This window comes from Scardinius erythrophthalmus (assembly GCF_964197995.2).
Source record: "Scardinius erythrophthalmus genome assembly, chromosome: 17".
NCBI lineage: Eukaryota > Metazoa > Chordata > Actinopteri > Cypriniformes > Leuciscidae > Scardinius > Scardinius erythrophthalmus.
The window spans coordinates 14,164,262-14,189,644 of record NC_138237.1 but is presented as its reverse complement, the minus strand read 5'-3'; the positions used below and the strand labels follow the sequence as shown (position 1 = coordinate 14,189,644).

The window sequence follows — 25,383 nt, the reverse complement described above, 5'->3', positions numbered from 1 at the left end:
ATTGTACACCCACTGTGCAAAAAAAAAATGTATCTGGAGAAAAAGAAGTGAAAATAAAGAAAAAGCTTTTTTATTTTACCAAAGGAAATGATTTAGCATTTACTTTCTGTTGATATCAGCAAAAAACAGTCTAATGCTCAGGGGTGAATTCACAAGAGTTGCACCACTTTTGCAAATGCTATTTCAGCACAAAAACCTTTTTTCACTAACCATCTAGAATCTAGCTTAACCAAATGCAAGATAAAAAAAACAAAAACTTTTTGCCAGCAGTTATTCATCAAATGATAGTCAAGCACATTTTCTGAATGTTGAAGAGCTATTTATTTTAGGTGTCTGGATCGCTGGGGTCCAAGTAGAATATGCCGGATCACAAGCCTTCAAAACCGCAAGATGAGAAATTGCAACATGCAAAATTAGTCAAGCTCTAATTTATTTTGGGGTTGTTTTAATCATTTGCATGATTCCATCTGTGAATCAGGTGCAAAAGCAACCCAGGTAGCACATGCAAATTCATTCCTGGTAATTATTACATACGTTTCTCTGTGTCAACATAAAGTTTTGCTTATCTATCTATTTATCTCTTGAACTTGATCTAAAGACATGGACAATCCAGTGAGTTTGATTTTGATTCTGTAATTGTGTTTACAACTTTTGCTCAGAGAGAATATTTTTGTCAACAATTAACAAGTGTGTACTCCTTTACTTTTCAATATTTTTTTATTTTTTATGAACTGGGTAAATGTATTTGGGCTCCTTAACTTTGCTCCAATAAAATTCACATTTTTTCTCATTATGTTAATGACATGTCTCATAAACAAAAGAACAAGTGTTGACCTGAAAGAGTACTGGCATCAAACCCTAAAACATTTTTTGGCAAAGAATCACACTTCATGCTGGCTAATAACTATAAACAACACAATAAAAAAGTGCATTTTCAAAGAATACTTCATACTCAAAGTAACTTTGGATTTTCCAAAAATGACAATATATATATAAAAAAAATTCATCAATGCAAAAGTCTCAACAGTATACAAATAAAATCATTTCACTGCAGTTTTGGACGCTTTCTTAAAAGTGTCTCTTCTAAACATTCCATAAGAACAGGATCCACTTTTGGATCTACTTTATTAGCAAACCAGTGGCCGTAGTTTAGGAGCCATCTGAGCTCAGCAGCACCATAAATACACACTTCTCGCACATGGTCTCCAGTGCACGGTGGGTAAAGACTCTCTTCTAAATATGACCACTTCACTAGGCGAGTTTTACTTATCAGTTCTGAGATTTCAGGATCAGATCTTGGCACCTCACCTGGTACTCCAGGCACACGAACCAGAGTCGCCCAGAAATGTTCGTCAGGCGAGTATGTGTCCTCAGACCAAGCCAAGAAATCCCTGGCTAGGAAACTCCAGTGAACAAAAGACACAAATTCCCTTGAGAGAGTAAAGTATGCGCTGCCCACAAACATTTCAATGTTGTGAGGTGGTGGAGATTTCTCCTCAGAAGTGGTGACTGGTGTTTCATAGTACTCAGAATTGTCATTTTTCAGGATATGATGAACACTCCAGCGCCATTTCTTTCCTTCAGGCCGCTTGCTCTCCACCATGTTCCTGCCTTTCAACTCCTTTAGATCCGACACCAGCTCAGCGTTTGTCCGCAGTGGAAAGTCCTGACCACACAGGTTGATGACATACTTCCACTTTACCTCAGAATCTAGCAGGTCAGACAGGCAATTCAGATCCGCTTTGAGTCGTGAGATGCCTGCATACTGCACCCTCTCCAGTTTAGAGGCAATGAAGACGTTGGGGATGCAGCGGGCCAGACCTTTCATTGCTGAAATAAAGTCAGCTGAGGACTTCAGATCATAATGTATGCAATATATGTTATGCGGCATATAAATGGCCCTGAGTATCCGCTCCACAAGAGCTGCATCCTGGTGAACAACCAAAGAGTAAGCAAGAGGAAATTCACGCTCAAATTCAGTGCCTTGAATCGCATTATAGCCGTGCGTCGCAAACTGATCACAACTAGAGGTGGCATCAGTGATAGTCTGGTCAGTTGCTGATATGTAGATTTTTTGCTTGCGGATGGCTAAAGTTTTGCCCACTTCCACTGGTTCCATTTCATATATTGCTGTGCAATTAATGCCATATTGTACCATAAGCCGTGGCCTCTCAGAAACTCTAGTTTTCTGTCCTCCGCCTTTATTTACTCTTGAAAAAATGATTGTAAAAAAACATATAAGTACTAGTGTTACAAAGATAAATATGGCAGGTCTCAGTTTGAGGTGAAGCCAAAAACTTCTCATTCTGTAGAGAGAAATGAAAGCCCATGTTAGTAAAATTCATGCAACTTTAACCAATGAATTTGATCTTGTGTATATGCTAAATAGGAAGTGTGGTCATACCTTTGCAATGCTTTGAGGTATTAAGATGAAACTTGCTCAGCATTGGAAATATCCTCTGAGCGAACATGACCATGAGTTTGGTGAGCATGAGCAGTGCCACCTGTTGCCATAAAAATAGAATAAAAAATATTATAACTTTGGTCTAAACTTAAGCTACAATTCTTCAAATTTTCCAGAATGATTGAAGATTTACATGATGTTTACATTTTGGTAACCCACTCCAGGCTACGTTGTTTTTAGTCTGTGAATTGCTTGGACTGCGTTTGTAACTATTTTATTGGCACAGAAGAAATATAGGCTACTAACTGTATTTTTTTCTTAGCACTTGTTTTTTTTTTTTAGTGTCATCCACACCATATCTCACAACCAGCTAGACATAGGCTATTATGTTGTTACAAAACAAGAGATTAACAGTATCAATTAATTAGCCTACTGTAAACAATGAAAGCTCTAATAAATTGTTATAACAAGTTTTTTTTTTATTTAATGTTAAGTCGTTTTTAAGGTAGGCTACCACACATTCTTCCATCCTCCAGTCAGAGCTTGTGATAATCCACATCTCGTTCGAGTGCGGTTTTATAATTTGTCAGTACAGACTCAGTTCAGTTTAGGTCTGTGTCATTGCATCGCACGGACAGAAATGAAACGGCATCGTTTCCCACGCCTCACATTGTTCAACCCCCATGACTTTTCTTTTTCTGTGGAATCCTTAGAGCAGATAAACATTATGACAGGCCAGGTGTGAACTTTGAATTGGAACAGTTTTTTGGCAACACTGATGACGTGTCACAACAAGTCCACAAGTACGGTGACCGGGAGGGGACATGTTCGGTTCACTTAGTTTTGTCGTGGCCACAACATATAAACTCGTGGGAACGTGATAATATGTTGTTGCCACGAGATATTATTTCGTGGGAACGTCATATTAAGTCGTGGGAACGTGATTATAAATCGTGGCCAAGAGATCATTTTGTTGAGGTAACAACATCATGTCGTGGCCACGCGAGGTAAAGTTGTGGCCTCGAGATCATATGTTGAGGGAACGATATATTTTTCTTGTGGCCACGACTTCATATTTTGAGAGAACGACATCTATTTCTCGTAGCCACGAGTTATGTTGAGGGTACCACACCGGTCAATGCTGCACATAAACAGCCGTCGGAGATGGAGATGACTTATGAAATAACATTTTACTTTGAATTAGAAATGTCATATAAAGATATAACGTGCCATTAAGAGATGGGTACGTAAGTGAAAGACACCTGAAGCGCATTCTTAAGTCGAATGGGCTTTTTCGTCGGAAATTTGCTGGCTTGAAGGAAAAACTTGGGTCACGAATAAAGTCCCGTTTAAGCCAATAAACAAAAACAAATTATGAGAAACTTAAATTATCAAATAACAAAGTACATTATGGCCGGGGTAAAAGGAGGGAGCCCATATCGCGTGTGAAGATTCTGTTCCCACATGTTATAAAACTGGTAGCCACGAGAAACGGATGTCGTTCCCCTTAACATATTAAGTCGTGGCCATGAGAAACGGATGTCGTTCCCTCAACATATTAAGTCGTGGCCACGAGAAATGGATGTCGTTCGCTCAACATACGATCTCATGCCCACAAGATATTATGACGTTCCCACGACTTAATATCACGTTCCCACGAGTTTATATGTAGTGGCCACGTCAAAACTAAGTGAACCGAACATGTCCCCTCCCAGTCACCATACACAAGAACACAAGAAGGCATATCGAGAAATATGAAGGTAAAAGAGTAGCAAAACTTGAGAGCGCGTAGGCACTCGCGACTGAGTTGCAAGTGCACAAGTTAGTTTGCACTAATATATCGCGAAAAGAGTAGCAAAAGTCAAGGCGCGAAATTTGAAATTGCAGTGACAGATTTGAGAAGTTGCAAGTGCCTAATTGAGGTTGTACTGCGAATGTGAATGTAAGAATAAAAGCAAATATATATTACAAGTGTGTGTCTGTCATTGTATTTCTGTGAATGGCATTTTACGCATTTGTGACTACTTGCCTGCAGCTTCAAATTCAGAATACAGGTTTGTGACTATTGTCTGCGAGTGCAAATTTCAATATTCAACTTCAGGTTTTTATTTTACATGTTTTCACATTGGAGCTGTGAGTGTAAATGTTCACGTACAAGTATGAATATTTATTGTATAAGTTCTCAAATTCACATCTACGTGCTCTCAAGTTTTGCAACTCTTTTACCTTCATAGAGAAACGGCTAGCCATTCAATTATGTAGCCTAAACAAGATGAATGGCGATTGTCAGTAAGTCCGCCTTTGATGTTCCTCGGAAGAAAGATAGTCGTACGGGCTTGTAACGACATGAGGGTGAGTAGGCTACCCTTACGAAGAAGAAGTTTATTCAAGTCTTCTATTAGTATACTTCAATTAAACTAAAGATCTGTGCCCGGTTGCATAAAGCACCTTAAGTGTAATTTTCCCTTAAGTTCGCCCTTATGTTTCCCTTAAACCTAAGGGTGTTGCAGGAAAAAACCCTTAAGTGTTACTTAAGGGTTTCTTTAAGTGAAACGTCATAAACACTTAGAATTTCCCTTAAATGCTGTTTTTTCACTTAAATAATCCCTTAAAAAGTGTTAAGTGTTGCATAAAACCCCTTAACGGTCATTTCCCTAAGTATAACTTAAGGTTTGGAAATCGTAACCTTAAGAGTAACACGGACAAAAATAAGACGACATGGCTGAATTTATGGAACCAGCTGAAGATCATTATGTGCCAAGAAGAATTTTTAGGGATAGGGAGAACCCTTTGGACCATTTTAGCGATGAAAAATTATTGCAAGAATACTGATTTGATCGACGCGCAATATTTGCGCAATACATCGCTAACAAACTAGAGAGCGACCTTGACCATGTCACACATTGCAACCACTCTTTACCTGTGGTGTTACAACTGCTTATAGCACTGCGTTTTTTTGCAACTGGGAGTTTTCAGTAGTGGGATATGTTTTACATGTGCATAAATCGGCTACCATTCAATAAATGTAGGCTACAATTACTGTGTATCGGATTTTCAGGTGATATTCTCAATTCATTCAGTCAACGGACGCTCTGAGGTAAAGTGTTCAGACTGCAGACTTATAGCAACGATTATATTTAATTGTACAGTACAGTCATAACATAACATAACGTACAGACATTATCTTAATTCCATAATGTCCTTAAACATAACAATATTGCCGGCCATAAACTGAGAAAGTGCGCGTCCGGTGTGTGATACAGTTGTCCTAGACGCGACGCGGCGTGTTAGTGTTTTGCGTATCTATGGCAACAACAGACTTTTATAACGTGAATCCAGGATCGCTGTCGTGAAACACTTAAATGTTTCCCTTATGCCTGGCTCACACTACAGGAGTTTTAAAATCCTAACCGATTTTGAAATCTGGTTGAAGCACACACTTAAGGAGAATCTTTGCAGATTTTCTTCCCCCAAATCTTAAACATGCTCACACTACAAGGTTTGAAAATCGCGGTGCACCACACACTACAAAATGTTATTAAGATTATCGTGCCAGGGGAAGCGTCTCACGTGATCTCACGCAGCAGATCTGAAGTGTAAAAACATGGAAACATATGGGATATGCATTGCCATGAGACACACACGCATGCACGCACATACACACGCACAGAGACTTTGAACCTACCGGTACCTACTTTGAGTTAAGAGCTTAGATCGGGCCCAAAAAAATCAAGCCCGACCCCTACCCGAGCCCATGCACGTTGTGTCCGTGTCCGAGCCCGGCCCGGCCCGACACAACACTACACATTAACATAACTGTAATTATGAGCCCGAGCCCGATTTAAACCTGACCATTTTTTTAATACGTGGGCCAGGGGCGGTGCGAGATATTTTTTTAACGAGGGGGTGCTAGATATAAATACTATTGCAAAAATTGTCCACTTAATATTTAATATTCAATCATTTTTATTGTCACAATTAAAGTAGCCTATTCGTTTTATTAAATTGACCAAGCACAACATTCAGCATTCAATCAAATATTAATTAAAGATTTATTATTATTAGGCTAATAATGTTAACATAATATACTATCGTTATTTCGGCATAATATGTGTGCGTGCAACAAGCTAGATGTGCATTTTTAAATCCGGTGATGCGTGCATTGATTTTGAAATCCACGCGCTTTTTAACGCGCTTTTTAGTTTCGGTTTCATTACTGAACATGTAACGTTTGTGCCTGCTGACCACAGCGTAATACTTATTTATTTAGCAATAAATAAATGGAGATAAAAACGCATATCGAGTTGAGTCATTTAAAATTATCTCAAGGGAAATTCCTTCAGCACGACAGCCCTGCTGTCTTTTTGACAGCACTGACGTAATCACAATCTTGCTCATCCCGATAAATATCAAACATGTTTGATATGATCGGGGCGAGCCCGATTTGTGTGAGAGCAGATCGGGAGGGGCAAGATTCGATCTGTGAACGCCTCACATTACCAGATAATCTGCGCCGAACATCGGAACCGATCGAGGTCCTCGACAAGATTTTTTCTCAGATTCTCGGGAGGGGTAAATCGGGCATAAATCGGCCTAAAACTCCTGTAGTGTGAGCCAGGCATTACCTAAGAGAACCGTTTAAGAGATTATATGCAACACCCTTAAGTTATTCTCTTAGGTAAGGGGAAATCGCCCCTTAAGTATCACACTTAAGGTAAAAACTTAAGGTGCTTTATGCAACCGGGCAAAGGTCTCAAAAATATCCTTTATGTACTTCTCAGAAATATACTTAAAATTACATTTAAGTGTACTTGACTTATACTGAGAAAAGTCCAAGTATATTTGGCCTGTACTTGTACTCAATCTTTTGATCGAGATTTACTTAAAAGTATAATTAAGTATTCAAAGTATACTTGGCTTGTAGTTGTGTTAACTCTTTTGATCGAGTAGTGTAAGAATTGAGAAATTAGAAAATGCCAGACAGTCTGGTTGAAGAGCGACCAGACCCTGAGAGGACAAAGGACCTCTCTGGAAATTAACATTTGAACTCCCCCTTGTGCACTATCGAGACGAAAGTCTCACCTCCGAGTAGGGTTGGGTATTGGTTAGGTTTTATCCGATACCAGTACCTACTCGGTATTTTTCAAACGGTTCCGGTGCTTAAACGGTTCTTGAAATGGTACTTAAAGGTGCCCTAGAATGTGAAATTGAATTTATCTTGGCATAGTTAAATAACAAGAGTTCAGTACATGGACATGACATACAGTGAGTCTCAAACACCATAGTTTTCTCTTTCTTATTTAAATCTCGTTTTTGAAAAACACCCCTGTAAAACAGGCGAATCTCCACATAACACCAACTGTGACGCAACAGTTGGGATCATTAATATGTACGCCTCTAAAAATTTGCATAAGCCAGCCCATGCTCAGTGCCAGGCGAAACTGCACAGCCGAATCATCGGAAGTTCTGCAGGTGAAGAAACAAGCGAGGATCATAGAGAAAATGGCAGATCTATCTATAATCTATCTATAATCGGATACCGCTACAGTTTAATTCGAAGTTGTTAGTTGCTCTGCCCATTTCACCGCGGACTGTTTTTCTAACCTGGAACAATATCAAGCAGCCAGGCTTCTCTCGGCGTCTCAAACGGATGAAGGGGGCAATTTCAACTAACGTTATATTCCCGCAAGCGGTAAGTAGTGATTTTATTAACGATAATTTACACTGTGTTATCTAGATCCAGCGCAATATTGTTTTTTCCTCGAGAGACATCGTGGCTTGCAGACGAGCGAACGAAGCATGGCAGTTGTTCAGTGTTTGGATGTAACTACAAATGAACACAAAAATATTTTTTTAGCTCCTTCATCCGAGCCTCTGGAGAACCAGTGGGTTATGTGAATTTCTGATGTGTAATTGTTCAAGTTCAGACAGATAATCTTTCTCTCAAAGTCGTTCAACACTGTTTATGCATCAGTAAATCGCGTTGCAGTGATAAGATCTTCATTCACACGATCGACAGGCTGTCATCTGCTCAATGCTGGAATAGATCTAAATACTTAAAAAACTTCTCATGATTCGTTAATCCTGATAGCTATAATAGTAAAAACGTATAAAAGCTGTAATAGTAAATGTTTTCCAGATAGCTCTACATGTAATGCCAGATATTTCATATGCAAGCATGTCAGCCAATCACAGCAGTGGGCGTTTACACTGAAGTCTCACAGCAGACACGCCCCTTCAAACAGAGTGTCCAGATCAGGGTATGAAATCAGGCTAGGAAATATGCCTTTTATTTCTAAATTATAACAAATTTTGATCTAATAAACATACTAACATTATAAGGGCACCCCAGGAAACATTATAAAATAATAAAATAATCCATTCTACGGCACCTTTAAGAAACCTAAACCGCACACACTTTATCAAAAAAATAATACCTCTCTGTGTGTGTGTGTGTGTGTGTGTGTGTGTGTGTGATTTTCTGAAAAAGATTTTCTGATTTCTGATTAAATGAAAAATTGTGCCCTTTAAAAGGCTACTGATGTAGCCGAAAACACTTGAGTTAAGATCAGCATTTTGTCTTCTCATATTATGACTTTTACAAAACAGAGAAATATATGACACTGAGCAGAAATATTTAACACACACAGTATAGCCATATAAATATACTTGATATTGATATACTTCATACTTGATATTCAAGATTTGCAGTTGGCATTAAAATACTAGACTTACCCGAAGAGGAACACTGGCAGCTGAACTTGAACTTTAGTCAAGAGTGTCAGAGGTTTTGGGTTCTAATTATTTCGTAGTTTTTTATTTTTTTATTTTTTAAACCGATTATGCTCATAAGTGGTTGTATATCAACCAGGGACACTTTGTGTCCATTATATTTTGATATTTCACCAGAACGAATAGATATGAGGTGCCGTCTAGGGCTTAAATCAAACTTCATTCACGCACATATGAAACCCTTGCATACACATGCACTAGGTAGTCACACATACATGTACACTGCTGAATGCTCAAACTAATACATATGAAATGCACAACTTCTAAAGTCGCTCACGCACACACACGCAAACTCTACACACACGAGACGCAGGGAACTCTCCGCGCACATACTCATCTGAGACGCGAGCACACACACACACACACACACACACACACACACACACACACACACACACACAAACTCTCCGCGCACATACTCATCTAGACGCGAGCACGCACACACAAACTCTCCGCGCACATAATCATATAGACGGCGCCTCATAAATAAATCGTTCTCCGCAACGTATTGAAGCGCGCGTCCGAGTGAAGTGCGGTGTGCGCGAGCCAAGAGAAAACACTGTATCCGCACCACTGATCACAGCGGCAACGAGCACTTTAATCACTTGATTTAAAAAACGCACTTCAGCGCAAGATCTCTTATTTAACAAACGAACTAAATGAATGCTCTGCTGGTTTACTGGAGATGTTTTATTACTGGATCATTCGTGCCGCGAGATGTTTTATAGGGGGCGGTAAAAAACGTCAGGCACCGAAATCAGGCACCGAAAGTTTCGTTCTTATTCGGTCTGGTTACTACCGTTTACGTCGGAACCGGTTCCCTATTGGAACCGAGTTTCGGTACCCAACCCTACCTCCGAGTCATCCTAATCTACATTTCATTCACTCATCCCTCATCCCACACCCCCTCTCTCTCATGCTCAGATCACCCGAATTCACCCAAGAAAATATATAGTTTAATGTGAATGATTATCATCGAGTATTGTACATTTTGGTATCATTTAAAATGTCTCAGTGCGACTGGTACAAATGTCTCATTTCCAAATAAGTAAAACAAAAGGTAATAAGGTTTTTAAGAGTTTAGGGATAACTGGCACACAAAGGAAGGTGGTCTCCTGGCAAATGGTCTCACACCCCCAAAAGGTGTAACCTCTGAATGCAAATTTCCATTGTTAGAAGATGTTTCCATGTGAAAGAGGTTCTTTCTATATAATAGAAAGCAACGAGAAGATCTGGGCCTTTTTGTAACTCAAGTTGGCCCATGAGTGACTCTTACTTAAGAGTAAACTCTTAGCATCATGTATCTTAATGTTGGGTCGGGGCCTTTCTGTATTTCAGATTAGCCCGTGAGGCTAAGAGTAAGACTCTCAGCTTCATGTATAATGTTGGGTTCGCATCTCTTCTCTTTATTCCAGAGCATTTGATGTTTGTATCGATTATCTTTGAATTGATTATGAAATTGGCATGATACATTTACCTGACATAATAAATTGTTACATTTGATTATTCTAACTGACTTTGACATTATTTTCATTAAAGAGTTAAAAGGAATAGTCAAACATTCGCTCACATTTAATGATGCACAGATATCATTAAAACCTTTTGATTTATGGAGTTAGATGAAATAACGAGAGAATACATATTTAAACTGTCATACATTCATACATATTTTGCCTCGAGAAAAGACAGTAACACATAGAGACCTTCCGCGCTGGTCGGATGCCAGACTTTGGGCCGATCGAGCACAAGCCTTACATGTGGTGACCTCGACGTGATCTCGCAACACAGGCGAGCAACGTCCTTTCCAGCAAAGTACTGGGATTTTGAAATCAACAAGAGGTTTGAACATCTTCTCTTTCTTCTGGTGTTGTGGTAAGTCAATTCTTTTTGCCTTTTTAGAAGTGCTAAGACAAAATCAGCCATTGTTGTATTGGCTTTGTTGCAACAAACTAGTAACACGTGATGAGAATGAACAAAGGACAGAATGAAAATTCTAAGTTTGTAAACGATCGGAAAACATGTAATTGGATAAACGAAAAGACAAGTCGATGCATTTGTTTATGAAAAGCAAGGTTGAGAAAAACAGGATGATATGATGCGCAGGTTAAAAATCAGATCTCAAGGCTAAGCTTAACCCTCTGCAGGGCTCCACATTAAGGCTTGTCCGCTTGTCCGGGACAAGTGGATTTTTTTGTAGGACAAGTGGAAGAGAAAATTAGTTGTCCCACTGGACAAGTTAAATTTCAAACAAAATAAAATGCCATGTTACTTCACGTTATGTGCCACTCATTACGTCTATAATTTTACAGATTTAATTTTACCGATTTGAGACGTCGCATAACTGCCAGATTCAAACTGTGCTTTCGCGCGTTGGCTGGCGCTGAGCCAGAGTCGGACGCGTTCAGCGCTGTCATATATCACAACTAAGCAGTGTTTTCAACCTCATAATGTTTATTTTAGGTTTCAGATATTTAAATACACATAAGCACGAGTAAAACAATACATTTGGAGTTTGTAAAATACACACTGATGTCTGTGGAAGCAGCAATAACAATCTATTCAAATGTAATTTGCCGACATGTGTTATTCATATCAGACAATATAGTGGAAGTAACGTTAACTATAAAGTTTACTCTATTCTTTCAGTAAGAAACTTTTTTCTTTCGGGAGAAACTGATGAATTCACGTGCTGTAAGTTAAATCCGACTGACATCTCATGTTATAGATCAAGATTATTTATAAAGGTTTTTAAACGACCAAACACACTCACTTACACGTATTTGAGAATCGGAATATCAGACAGGCTGATTGATGACATGGTAGCAAGTTTGTGAATATTTTGAATAAAAAAGGAAAAGCGAAATAAAAGCGACACATCTGTCATACAGTATTATTGTGGCTGCGGTGTATCGCGTGACGCCGCGTCGCCATGGAAACATTAAAGGGAACGTTCGCCTTGAAAAAACTCACTCTGGGGGTGGGGAGGTGGTGTCAGTTAGAATATTTTAAACTTATGCGTGAAAGGGTTAAAGAAAAGGTCAAAAATAAATGTGTGTGTGCTGTAAAGTGATTAGAAAAAAAAAATCGGAATCGGCAGATCAAACTCAATGAAAAACCGGAATCGGCCTAGAAAATTGTAATCGGTGCATCTCTATGTCTACAAAAAATATTTTAGATATAGTATAAGTAATAAGTCTAGCTAGCTTGCAAATACTGAGGATACCTACACGAGCCACCACTTCCTCTGGTGATACACTGCACACCAGCGTGCAAAGAATTACTTTGTATTATGGAGTCTGGAGATCCTTATCTGAATCTGAGTCTGAATTTTATTAATATTGATAGTGTTTGGATGCTTTCAATGGTTTGTTCGAATTCTGCATTAGCAAAACACACACACAAATTTTTTTTTATAAAATTATAAATCTTTACCCGGACAAGTGACTTTTGTGCATGGACAAGTAAAACATAAATTTACTTGTCCGAAGGACAAGTGCCTCAAAAAGTTAATGTCAAGCCCTGCTCTGATGGTCTTCGTTTAGCAGTCACACTGGGGGCCTTCCCGGTCATTAATGACCGGACACCTAAAAATGAAACTTCCTCCATCCCAGTAAAAACCAATGCAATTTATTTTTGTTCTATAATATTTATTCTTTTTAATTTAGAATTTTGAGACAATTTGATTGAACTTATTAATATTTATGCAATATTTATAGTCCATTTTCTGCCATTGAAAATAATGTTATATATTTTTTTTTTGATTTTGAAAAAAAAAAAATTCTATGCAGTATTTTCGGGTAAAATAGAGACTAGGCTTTCAGAAAAAAAAAATAAAATAAAATTCATCAATTTATTAATCATAAAATTAAATAAAACATGATATTGCATGGGTTTACCACTAGATGCCTGTATAGCTGTAAATGGAGATGTTTGTGAATTCTAGTTGTTTTTGGACCAAATTACTTACTTTTAAGATGTGGATTGAATGTATTTTTTTAGAAATTCTCAAATAATACTTTTTGCCAAGGTTTATAACATTTTATTAATTATTATTTTAATAATTTTACTAATTATTATATTAATTATATATACATATATTAATTATAATTATTAATTATGTTATGTTTTTCACTCTTGTCTTGATGTTTTAGAGCTTCACCCCTTCATTGCTGAGCATTGTGGCTGATTTGTAGAGAATTTTTGTGTTTTTGTCAATTTCCCATTCATTTCCTATGGGGGTAATTTTGACCGAAGACCAAAATCATAACTATTTTTTTTACGACCACTTAGCATGCTCGGATCATGAACTCAATTTTTTTGTGTGTTCACATACCTAATGCCAGAAAAGTCACCAAGTTTCGTAACATTCTGATGAAGCTGCGATTTTTAAAAATTCAAAACAGATTTTTGTAATCTGAATTTATTGGTGTGTATGTGTATAAATGTGTGTTTGTATGTGTGTGTGTGTGTGTGGGTGGGTGTGAATTTTTTGCACTCTTGATGTTGTAGAGTGTCACCCCTTTACTGCGGTGTACTTTTTTTTAGAATCGTGTCCGATTTGTAGATTGTACAGACAAAAATTCAGAGAATTTTTGTGTTTTTGTAAATTTCCCATTCATTTCCTATGGGTCGGTCATTTTTGACCGAAGACCACGAGTGTGACTCTTTTTGTTTACGACCACTTAGCATGGTCGGATCATGACCTCAATTTTTTTTTTGTATTCACATACCTAATGCCAGAAAAGTCACCAAGTTTCATAACCTTCCGATGAAGCTGTGATTTTTTAAATTTCAAAACAGAAAATTATTCGGTCAGAAATGACTGAGGACCATCAGAGGGTTAAAGGGGACCTATTATGCAAAATTCACTTTTGTATGGTGTTTGGACATAAATGTGTGTTGGCAGTGTGTGTACACAACCACCCTACAGTGATAAAAATCCACTCACTCCTTTTTTTTTAATCTCCAGAAATCATAAGCAGTCTCTCCAAACGACCTGTTTTCAGAATGTGGCTTTAGTGACATCACTAAAGCCACAGGCCCCGCCCACGAGTGTTGACTGACATACCATTATAACTTAGACCCGCCCTGATCGAGTATACTGCGAGTTGTACACATCAGCCATTGCTGCAGCAATGCACTCACGAGAAGCGTCGAAGCATCTCCCAAGCGTTGAAGGTGTTGTAGCTGGATGTATTCATTCACATAGCTCTCTCTATTTACTCTTGAAATCTGCCAGCCACTGAAGGCGAGGTGGATTCATTTTGTTTTCAAAGAAAATGCTCCCTCAACTCTACAGAAATGTATGCAAGTTACTTATGCACTTCTTATACTGTTTACTCAGCTCTAACAGTGATTTTCTGAAGAAAAACTGATGCTTCATCTTTTGTGTGACATACAGTAAACTTTATTAAAGGGGTCATGACATGAGAAACCAAATTTGCCTTGATCTTTTGGCATATAAGAGGTCTTTGTACCATTAAAACGTCCTGCAAGTTTCATAGCTTAAGACGTCCTCCCCATTATAAACGAATCATTTATTTAATCAAGCTCTAAATACAGCTCGTTCTGGATCCATGGTATGAAGTGACGTCACGGTACGAAGTGACGTAGCAGTGGTTTGCATATGACCGCCTCCAGCGTAGACAACTACGCTTCAAGCGCAAGATAACTAGCCTCATTTCATCATCGCAATCGCATCTGTCACACGCTTCACATGTGTTCAGTCGACGTGCAGCGAGTGGGTCTATTTACAAGAAAATTGTGATGTCACGACATGCAGATGTGCTGTTCCTGGCTGTGGACAAACAACATGTTTGAATAATATACGCTGCTGAAAGATCCAGACGTCAGGGGAAGATAGATGCAGTTTATTTTTCGCGGACGTCCCAGTCACGGCAGTGTTAATTTAAGCGTGTGTTCTCCACATTTCAAGGATGAGTGACAGTTGAGAACAATCGCAGTTTGATACTGGCTTTGCCAGAAAACTTTTGTACAAGATAAGGCCGTGTGGACTATTCTGGGCTACACAACGACGACGCAAACTGTAAGTAATGTAGGCTATTTAAAACTTAAAACTTTTTTTTTTTTTAAACTTAATTGCAGTTTAATTCATTATGAATAATCACCGTGTTTTTTAGCCTACTTATTGTTTTATAACCGTCATGTTCATGCCCCGTAGGCTATTAAAAGATGTAGGCTGTTAAACTGACAAAATAGTTTCACACTTTCTATGTGGACGGGCAGATGCATTCTTAGTTGTGTTGATGGTTCATTTCCTCTGATTCCGACTCAAACATCATTGCAATCGCCATCGCCTCGCACGCATCACCCGTTACTATGGTAACGGTAAACACAGCTCCGCAAAATCCGCACGTTTTGAAAAGGGGGCGTTAACAATTGATGCATAGGCACTGACGTTATCCACTCATAACAGTGGGTGTTAACACTGAACTCTTAAAGGGGAAACACCCCCAAAACAGACTGTTTGAATCAGAGCATGAGAAACAGGGTGGGAAAAGGTCATAAATCACTAAATTTTAAACGTTTTTTGTCCAAAAAACTAAAGTAATACTATAATTGCACCTAAGGGAACATAATAAAAGTAAAGAAAAAAACATGTCATGACCCCTTTAAACTCATCAGTATATTTTGTGTCATCATTCAGGCAATTCAGATCGTCAGACGGAGTCCTACAGCAGGCTTGCATTAATTGTGTATACAAGCAATTCCAAGTAGGTTATAATCGTAATTAAACTAAACTATGCCTGTTCCAACTCCATACAGCATATATTCTCTGACTTTGTAGGCATTTTTATGGTCGAAATGAACACCATTACTGTGACTGTCTGTTTTATTATTATCATCTTCCCTGTTCTGGCTCTGATCGTGGCTGCTTAGGCTCCGCCCCCTGTGCCGTGAACCAGCAGCTCATTAGCATTAAAGGAGAGGCACTAAAACAGTGCGTTTTTCACAGACCCAAAAAATGATGATTTAAACGTGCTGTAAATAAAATTCTGTTGGGTATTTTGAGCTAAAACTTCACATACACACTCTGGGGACATCAGAGACTTATTTTACATCTTGTGAAAAGGGGCATAATAGGTCCCCTTTAAGAGACCAGAAACAATATTATTTAATTTATATTCTTAAATATAATATAATTGTATTATAACTCGAATTATACTATACATTATATTATAATCACCAAGCAGGGCGTTAATTGGAGAAGTGTGACATTAATCCTTAAAATTCCATTTCATTGGTGTGCTGCCCAGTGCCAAAGGGGGAGGGGGTGTGCTTTTATTTTTTTCCTTTAAAAAACACGGCTAGGAGTGCCTAGAAGTGTGGCACAGGTAATAGCAAACCAAATCATCTTTGACTGGGGTGCACCAACTAAAATTGAATCTGATCAGAGAAGGAAATTTACAAAGAGGGTGTGAAATGATAAACATCAGACATGAGTACCACAGCCTTTTGCAGTTCACAAGAGATCTGCACTAACTAAATGTGTGACCCACACCATAAAGCAGCAATTGCTAAGCAAGCAACCCACAGATCTGACTGTAATGAGAGCAACTTGAAGTAAAGCCATGAGCATTGACCCATTGGAACTCATGACACTACAAGTGATAAAAACTCAGATTAATCTCTAATGCTCATATGACACAGCAGACTGTGAAGGCTGAACTGCAAGAGCAGCTTTAGGTGTCACACACTGCACTGAAACAATGGCAATAATTCAGACTTGGTCAATGAAACTTGGTTTCATGTGACAACTGGAATTAAAATTGCAATGGACATGATAATGGAGCAAGTAAAAGACTTGGCAGTACAGTACAGTACAGTAGCCTATTAAATATACTTTTTTTACATAGTTTTTCATATACAGTCTTATGAAACTTACATTGTTTGAAAATATTGATTAGAATATTGATATAAAACAGATATGTTTCTAATTCTGCGTATCTGAATTTTTGTGTAGGCTAGTCCACTGGTAGTGTATAGGAATTTACTCTAATTCTACTTTTCCCCATTGACTGAATTTTCCAGCTATCCATGTTTTCACTGGTATACAATAGGGGGCGCTATGAGACATCTTCTAGTATAGTCAGAATCTCCGGATGAAAACACAGGAGAAGAAGAAGCTGAAACAAGTGTAACGTGATCATCAAACATTAAACAGCGGCCAGAGAATGTCTAATATGGCGAGAAGTTTCACTCTCAGTAAACTTCCGGCTTCTGAACTGGTTGCAGTTCCTCTCTGATTCCATATGAGGGCGCTCACAGGACGAGTGCAGAATGAATGGAGGTCTATGGCGCTATACCAATAAAAATCCACTTTTCTCAGGATATAATTTTTTGTCTAGTAATTTGAATGTTGTATTCGAAAGAAGATGCAAATAAATTACACATTGCTGGGTGTTAGATTTTTTTGAGTCACTTATTTGCTTTAAAAAGTATTTTAAAGTGTCAATGACGTCATACTCATGTATGACCAGAGATACTGCTTTACAGCAATCCTTCAGTCACTCTGGTGCTTTCGCGCTCTGCACTTTCTTTTCTCTCGAGGCATCGACAACACAGCAGCTGACACAGGTAAATACATGTGCTAGACTTGTTTTTGTTTCAAAATCTACAATCAGATCTGAGATTTCTCAACGGCAATCGGGTGAAAGAGACAAATTTAGCCGTCTAGCCCCATTGACTCCCATTCATTTTGCACTCATGGCGATCGCCCCCAGTGGAACTCTGGTGGTACTACAACCAAAATTCGGTACAATAGGGCTTAATAGGGAGTCTCCCAACCTGCCCACTGCCTATTAAAGGTATAGCGGAGGATCTTTCCGAATTTTAGATAAGAACCGCCCTCTCCACTTTTTGAAAAAATGCACATGCGCAACACACTACATGCTCCCGAGAGGGAACGCCTATTAAACGTGTGCGAGGTTCTCCTCGTGCACGCTCTGTTTACAAGTTGCTGTCGGCATCACTCATACAAGATTACTTTCCAAAAGAAGATTTGCACTTTTTCACCAAATAGCATGCCAAACTTTACCTGTCGAGTAGAAACTTCGCGACTGAGGCATCAGTGGGAAGCCCAACCTGTGTTTTCAGCGCACGCCATCGTGTGAAACAATCTCCCAAAAACACTCTGATCTTGTTTCTCTCTTCTGAGGCCTTTCTCTTCTTCTCATACAGTTCGTACAAACTTTTTCTCTTGCGACCCTCAGACATTTTCAAAGGACCCGGTGAAACGGCGAGCTTCAATGAATGGCTTAAACCGTAACTCTAGCTCACCACCACACATAAACACCTGAAAGTGCGCATGCGCAGAAAGCGAAAACTAAGGGACGAGCACGTACGACGGCCTTACGTTACATATCACCAGAATGATTGACACTTAGGTGGACCAATAGTTTACACTACCCACCCGGAAAAAGAAAATCCTCCGCTATACCTTTAAGTCCTATTGTACCGAATTTTGGTTGTAGTTCCACCATAGTTCCACTGGGGGCGATCGCCCATGAGTGCAAAATGAATGGGAGTCAATGGGGCTAGACGGCTAAATTTGTCTCTTTCATCCGATTGCCTTTGAGAAATCTCAGATTTTATGGTAGGTTTTGCAAATTCAACATGGGTTATAGGTCTAAAGTTGAATGAACGAGTACTTAAGTCCTTTCGATTTCTTACAAGTTGAGATGTTGTTGCCCATAACACGCTAGCATTCTGCTAATGAACGCTAATTGGTCAGTGAAGGACTGATTACGACCAGAGATACCGCTTGATGGCATCGTGTCATCCGACCAGAAACAAACAAAACAAAAACTCTTCTAGCACGTGTGTTTACCTGTGTCAGCTGTGTTGTCGATGCCTCGAGAGAAAAGAAAGTGCAGAGCACGAAAGCACCAGAGTGAGTGAAGGATTGCCGTAAAGCAGTATCTCTGGTCGTACGATGTGTATGACGTCATTGACACTTTAAAAGACTTTTTAAAGCAAATAAGTGACTCTAAAAAATCTAACACCCAGCAATGTGTAATTTCTTTGCATCTCCTTTCGAATACAACATTCAAATTACTAGACAAAAAATTATATCCTGAGAAAAGTGGATTTTGATGGGTATAGCGCCATAGACCTCCATTCATTCTGCACTCGTCCTGTGAGCGCCCTCATATGGAATCAGAGAGGAACTGCAACCAGTTCAGAAGCCGGAAGTGTACTGAGAGTGAAACTTCTCGCCTTATTAGACATTCTCTGGTCTGGATCCTTCCTACCCGGTTGAAGGAGGAGGGGTCCTCCGACGACCGCAAAACCCGGAAGTCGGTGTTTGTGAATTTGGACAGCCTACCCTTCTTTCAGTTCCCTCCCTTACCCGTTGCTCATATCCTGTCGCCTAGCAACCGTGACAGCGCTTAGCAAGAAACGGGAAAATGGACAAACAAATCAAAACTGCTTAATATTACCAAATGAAATTAAGCGTAACCCTTGAAGAGAAAACGACTGTGAAACTTTGGGATTGCTGGACTCGAGCTACTCCATCTGTGTTTTGATCTGATTTTCTCATTTTTTTTGTTTAAAATGTTGCCTTTCTTTATGAAACTTTTCAAGTGTTGATAAAAAAGGATGCATGAAGCTAATAAAATGTTTCAAAAATTAAAGTACAGTTAAAGGTATTTTTCAAGTATAAAAAATTATATCTACATTTGAACATAGTAGTCATCTTCATTTATATAGCGCTTTTAACAATGTAGATTGTCTCAAAGCAGCTTTACAGAGATAAGCGTATAATTTAAGGTAACAGAGATTGTTTCGGCTTTACAGCAGAGTTAAGTAGTATAGTAGTATACTGCAAGTGCAAAAATAATAATGATATGTTTACTTAAAGGAGACATATCATGCTTTTAAATCGTTCCTTTTTACATATAAATCATACATTTGTAGTCTATATAAAGCGGAACTGCAATGCTTGGGTCTGAATTCCTCATTATTATAGCTCCACAGGCCCCTTTTCTGATGTGCGTTGAAAAACCCTCAAAATCCACTTTTCTCAGGATATAATTTTTTGTCTAGTAATTTGAATGTTGTATTCGAAAGGAGATGCAAATAAATTACACATTGCTGGGTGTTAGATTTTTTAGAGTCTCTTATTTGGTTTAAAAAGTCTTTTAAAATGTCAATGACGTCAGAATGCTAGCGTGTTATGGGCAACAACAACTCAACCTGTAAAATCGAAAGGACATAAGTACTCGTTCATTCAACTTTCGACCTATAACCCATGTTGAACTTGCAAAACCTACAATAAAATCTGAGATTTCTCAACGGCAATCGGGTGAAAGAGACACATTTAGCCGTATAGTCCCATAGACTCCCATTCAGTCTGCACTCGCCCGCGATCACCTCCAGTGGAATTCTAATGGAACTGCAACCAAAATCGATACAATGGGGCTAATAGGAAGTGCCAAGGCTCTCCGTAGACGGGCTCTGGTGATACTCGGTTCAACTCCACCCCGTTCGGCCATTTTTGTAGTTTGATAGCAGAGATACGATTATCTAGCGGCACAGAAACTTTTTATTCACACGTTATTAACAAAATGTCAACAACGGAAGACTTGTCCAGCCAGCCTTACATGTTCGAGCCAGAGTCGGAGCCGGAGCGAGATGAAAATGAAGACGACAAACCTGCAGAACAACGTCTTCATATGGATGTATCGCAATGGTGTGTACTGTATTTACACATGAAACTTTGGTCTTCCGACCTTTTACCACCGTGTCGATTTAACAGCGTCTAGTTTGGAGACGGTGATGTCTTGTTTACATTTTCGTCTGGCTCCGAAGAGAGAGAGAGAGAGTGCGTGCGCGCGACCGGGTCTCTCTCTCTCTGCTCGTTCTTTCAGTTAAACATGCGCCGTCACAAGCGCGCCAGTTCATCTACATTAGACGGTGTAATGAAGCGTGTGGGTTACTACATACAACAACTGAACATTTTAACTTACCCTCTCGTAACTTCTGCATCTTATAGCTTGGACTACAAAATTCCAGCGAGAAATAATAATGGCGGATTGCTCGAAGTGTTGGGCTGGAAGTCAATGTCCTTATTTGGCAGTTCCGCTGCAAATACTGTGACGTAATAGTTCACAAAACGTCATAGATAACAGAAAAATCGGAACAGGTTGAAAAATATGACCAAAACAGAATATAAAGATATCAACGAAGCACCTGAAGAGAATCATTTAAACTTTTCTGTACTTCTAAACACTCCAAATATACAACAAAATGCATTTAAGGGCTAAAAAAGTGGATTTAGCATGATATGTCCCCTTTAAAGAAAACTTACAAGTATACTTGCAGTATAAACTACTAAACTAGTAGTTTACTGAGAGTAGGCCTACACTTCAGTGTGTACTTTCATAAACTAAAAAATGTACTACTTGTATTAAAATAGTAAACTAAGTAGTTTACTATTCTTACACTTATAGTAGGCTAGGCTACACTTAAACATTTACTTTTATATACTAAAAGTGGGCCAGTTTAGTCCCAAGCAGTATTGAAATAGTACACTTACAAGTTTATTACATTGATACAGCGCGTTCTTAAAAGCGTCATTCAGCTCGCTCTGCTACTCCGGTTATCTCTGTTACTCTGTATGTACATTTTAAGCAACAATAAAACGAAATATGTTATAAAACACCACTCTGCCTCTTTTCGTTTTCATTTAAATAAATTAAACATTATAGGGACACAAATGTGGTTCATGCGCAACGCATATTGATTATTCACTGCACGTTATTCGTTATTTTATTTATAACAAAGCAAAATTTAAAACACAACCCTAACGTTACCTCTTTTCGTTTAAATAAAATAAATAAATAAACATATTTCAGGCAATATATGCATTTGTACAAATGTTGCAATAAACATCAGTGATAATCTTGTAATAAAAAAATGACAAGAAACCATATTTCTTTTTGTAAAATTTCTGTTTTATCAATAATAGCCAATATAAAAGTTTAAGTAAAAGGTACAAGAAGCTATACAATAAGACATAAAGCAAACAATTCAGTCAAATATCCAAATGCAGCGCTCTAGTCTAACATTACATCAGTAAAGTTAAATACAAATAGCCTATAACGTTAATATGAAACTAAACTTAGCCCTCAGCCAAAACGATTGACAGGGAACAAATTATATATTCACGAGACCAAAGATCGCCCGTTAGGTCTACACAAGACGAATCTCATGTTTAACCAATACCGTCAGCGGCGAACGTCAGCAGAACTAACTTAGCCCGAGGAAAGGCTCATCCAGCCGGGAAACATGAGCGCAGAGCGCCCGCTGACCGCATGGATCTCACAACCGGGAAAAAAAATCATCTTTATAAATAAACCACAGATTTGAGCTTTAAACAACTACATTCTCGCCTGAAAAACTCTTAAAATTACATTTCGTGATACAGTAACAGTAGTATTATATTAAACTGTATATTAAAAAATGGCGCTTCTTATGTTGTCATTCCCCTTGTAGCACGCGCAAGTGACGATTCCCTGTCAACCAATCAACGTCCTGCAGTGAGTCTAGCTCCACCTTTTAGTACCGTTCCACTGTCCTAGGTACCCCAATGGAAGGGTACCTAAAAAGTGGTACGGTACGGTTCAACATTTTGGTACCATTCACAACTTTTGATAGTGGAAACGCAAATAAATGCATACCGTACCGTACCGTACCGTACCGCTTAGTGGAAACGAGCCATTAGAATACTTACTACATAAAGTATACTTAAAAATAGACTTGAACATTACTTACATATAGGGGAGAGTGGGGCACAAAGTAACGCTTTTTGACTTTCTCAGTTTGTGTAAATCTACTTATGGTTCAGAGTATTTATTTTTTCCCACATTAATTTCCCACATGTCTAGTAAAATTATGTGTTTTTTGTTTTATTAATACAGTATATACGTTTTTCTTGATATACCCCGAAAAATGGAAGTAAAATGTGACAACATGCCCCATAGGTGGGGTACATTGTAACATGTGTGGGGCACATTGTAACATGACATATGACAGCCTAAAATGTTATCTGATCTAATAAAAAAAATATACAAAACAAACTAAAATATTTTCTAAATAAAATACAATTAAAAAACTTTTTCATATAAAATAATGGCAATTTTTAATAATTAAATATAAACTCATTTTTGAGTTTTGACTACGAACACATGAAAACACAGCTATACAACATAGTTCAAAACAAATAAATAATTAGTAATTTCTGAACATTGACTCTCAGTCTTTATTCACCGTTTTCTCAATAAAATTAATAAAAGTATAGAATATAATAGCATATTTCTAATAGGGGCACATTGTAACGCAGTGTTACAACATGCCCCCACCTGCACAACTGGGATTTAAACCCTGCTAGTGTCTTCTGCTAGTTAGCGAAGCATTAAAGAACTATCTCAACTGTTAAATAACATCTTGGAGATTAAAGTCTGCGTGAACCGGAAGTTGCAAATGACTTTTCTCCAGTGTTGTGACGTATTTCCCAGTGAAAAGGAATATTGAACAGAGGGCAGGGTTTTACTCTAGCGCTCCTCCTCTCCAACGGTTTGAGGGGAGTGGTTAAGCGTTTCCCAACCCAAGTCCTCAAACCTACATCATCAGGGAAGGTCCTCCAATGCAGAGGGGAGGGGCATTTTCAGATTTTGATTAAAGATTACGAAGCCAAAAAATTTTTTTGTGTGGATTGACTTGCATGGATGAATTGTTCACCACAAAACGATCAATTTAGGCAAACAAAGTAAATATGGCCAATTTTGATTTCATGTGGACTTTAAAATAATATCAGATTTGTCTTATTTTGAATAAACGCAAAAATAGAGATGAAAAAATTACTTAAGTAAGAAATGTACTTTTGCTATGGTTTAATAAAGGTCTATGGATATCTTCCAAAAAAAAAAAAAAAAAAATTGGCGGAATTTTTTTTCTATATAGTGTTGATATGGCAACTAGTAAATACACAAAGTTTCATCATCCAAGCATGTGCGGAAGTATTTAAAACAAGCGTGTTACAACTAGCCCTGCGTTAGGTTGTGCCCCGCGCTCCCCTACTTCATAAAATGAACTTGAAGTATACTTCTTTTTCGTAAGGGTATAGCCTACTGACAGAATTTTTTTTGAGTGAATTAATGTTCGTGACACATTTATTATCGCGCGCGCGCACATCACACGTTCACAGTAGCTGAAGTAGTGTGTGACCCAGTCCAACTTCTAACTTTAGTAGTTTCTTGTGGCTTTAATTACCTCGTTGAAGCATAATTATATTTGCCGTTCTCCCAGGGCGACACAACAGCCCATTTGAGGTAAACTCTGTATGTATCCTAATATAGTAGCCTTAGCCTAGGCTATATTTGATCGAATTCTCACGTTTATAAATGCAGAAAGTCAAGTAAATTTAAATATCATTTTGGCATGTTTTTTTGTTTTTGCAAAGTAGGTTATTTATAAATGCTTAATAGTACATTTCTTTACATGAAACGTTATTAAACGTGTAAGCGGATTAAATTATAACATGTGAAACTTACAGTTACATCGACGTCCTCCGCAAACATGGAAGTGAGATTCTGGAGCTGTAGTTCTGGTAAAAAAAATAAAAAAAATAATAATAATAAAATGTTAATTCAACAAATTTAACAAAGGATTTACATAAATCCAAGACAGTGCAGCCCAGAGAAAAGTATAGGCTATGCTATGTAGCCTACATTCATGTTGCGAAACCCACTCTGGCATGGCAGACACACTGCTTCCCTATTTCAAATCTACTTTTAACACACCCAGACATACAGCAATAAATTCCCGAACGATGCGATACACGTGAGTTCAGAAAAGTCCATTGCCATATGCAGACATGACGTTGATATTATAAAGAAATAACATTTATCTTTGATACGTTTTGCCCAAAGACAGTTTATGCCTTATCTATAAACTGCATTCAGTAAGATGGAAATTATCCAGCCAATAAAGTATTTTGCCTTAACTCACCTCTTTCGCAAGAATGCAAGCTATCAAATGACTGTCACACATCTGTTTTTGCTTATGACGGAGTTAATGCATGAGAAATAAAAAGTGATGTTCGAAGAGTTTGAGCAGTTCATGCCGAGTGGGGTTGTTTTCACGTCCCTCCTACTTACTGT

General features: G+C 38.3%; 1 protein-coding gene across 1 annotated transcript; it reads right to left on the bottom strand.

Annotated features, from left to right (window-relative positions):
• Positions 1 to 55: 55 nt before the first annotated feature.
• LOC308705935 (beta-1,3-galactosyl-O-glycosyl-glycoprotein beta-1,6-N-acetylglucosaminyltransferase 4-like) lies at positions 56 to 25,383 on the bottom strand. The gene is made up of 4 exons (XM_081391248.1): positions 25,232 to 25,383; positions 24,775 to 24,827; positions 2,405 to 2,504; positions 56 to 2,306 (listed from the first exon to the last, which is right to left on the bottom strand). Exon 4 carries the CDS (start codon positions 2,303 to 2,305, stop codon positions 1,046 to 1,048), a length of 1,260 nt encoding a protein of 419 aa, XP_081247374.1. The 5' UTR covers position 2,306; positions 2,405 to 2,504; positions 24,775 to 24,827; positions 25,232 to 25,383; the 3' UTR covers positions 56 to 1,045.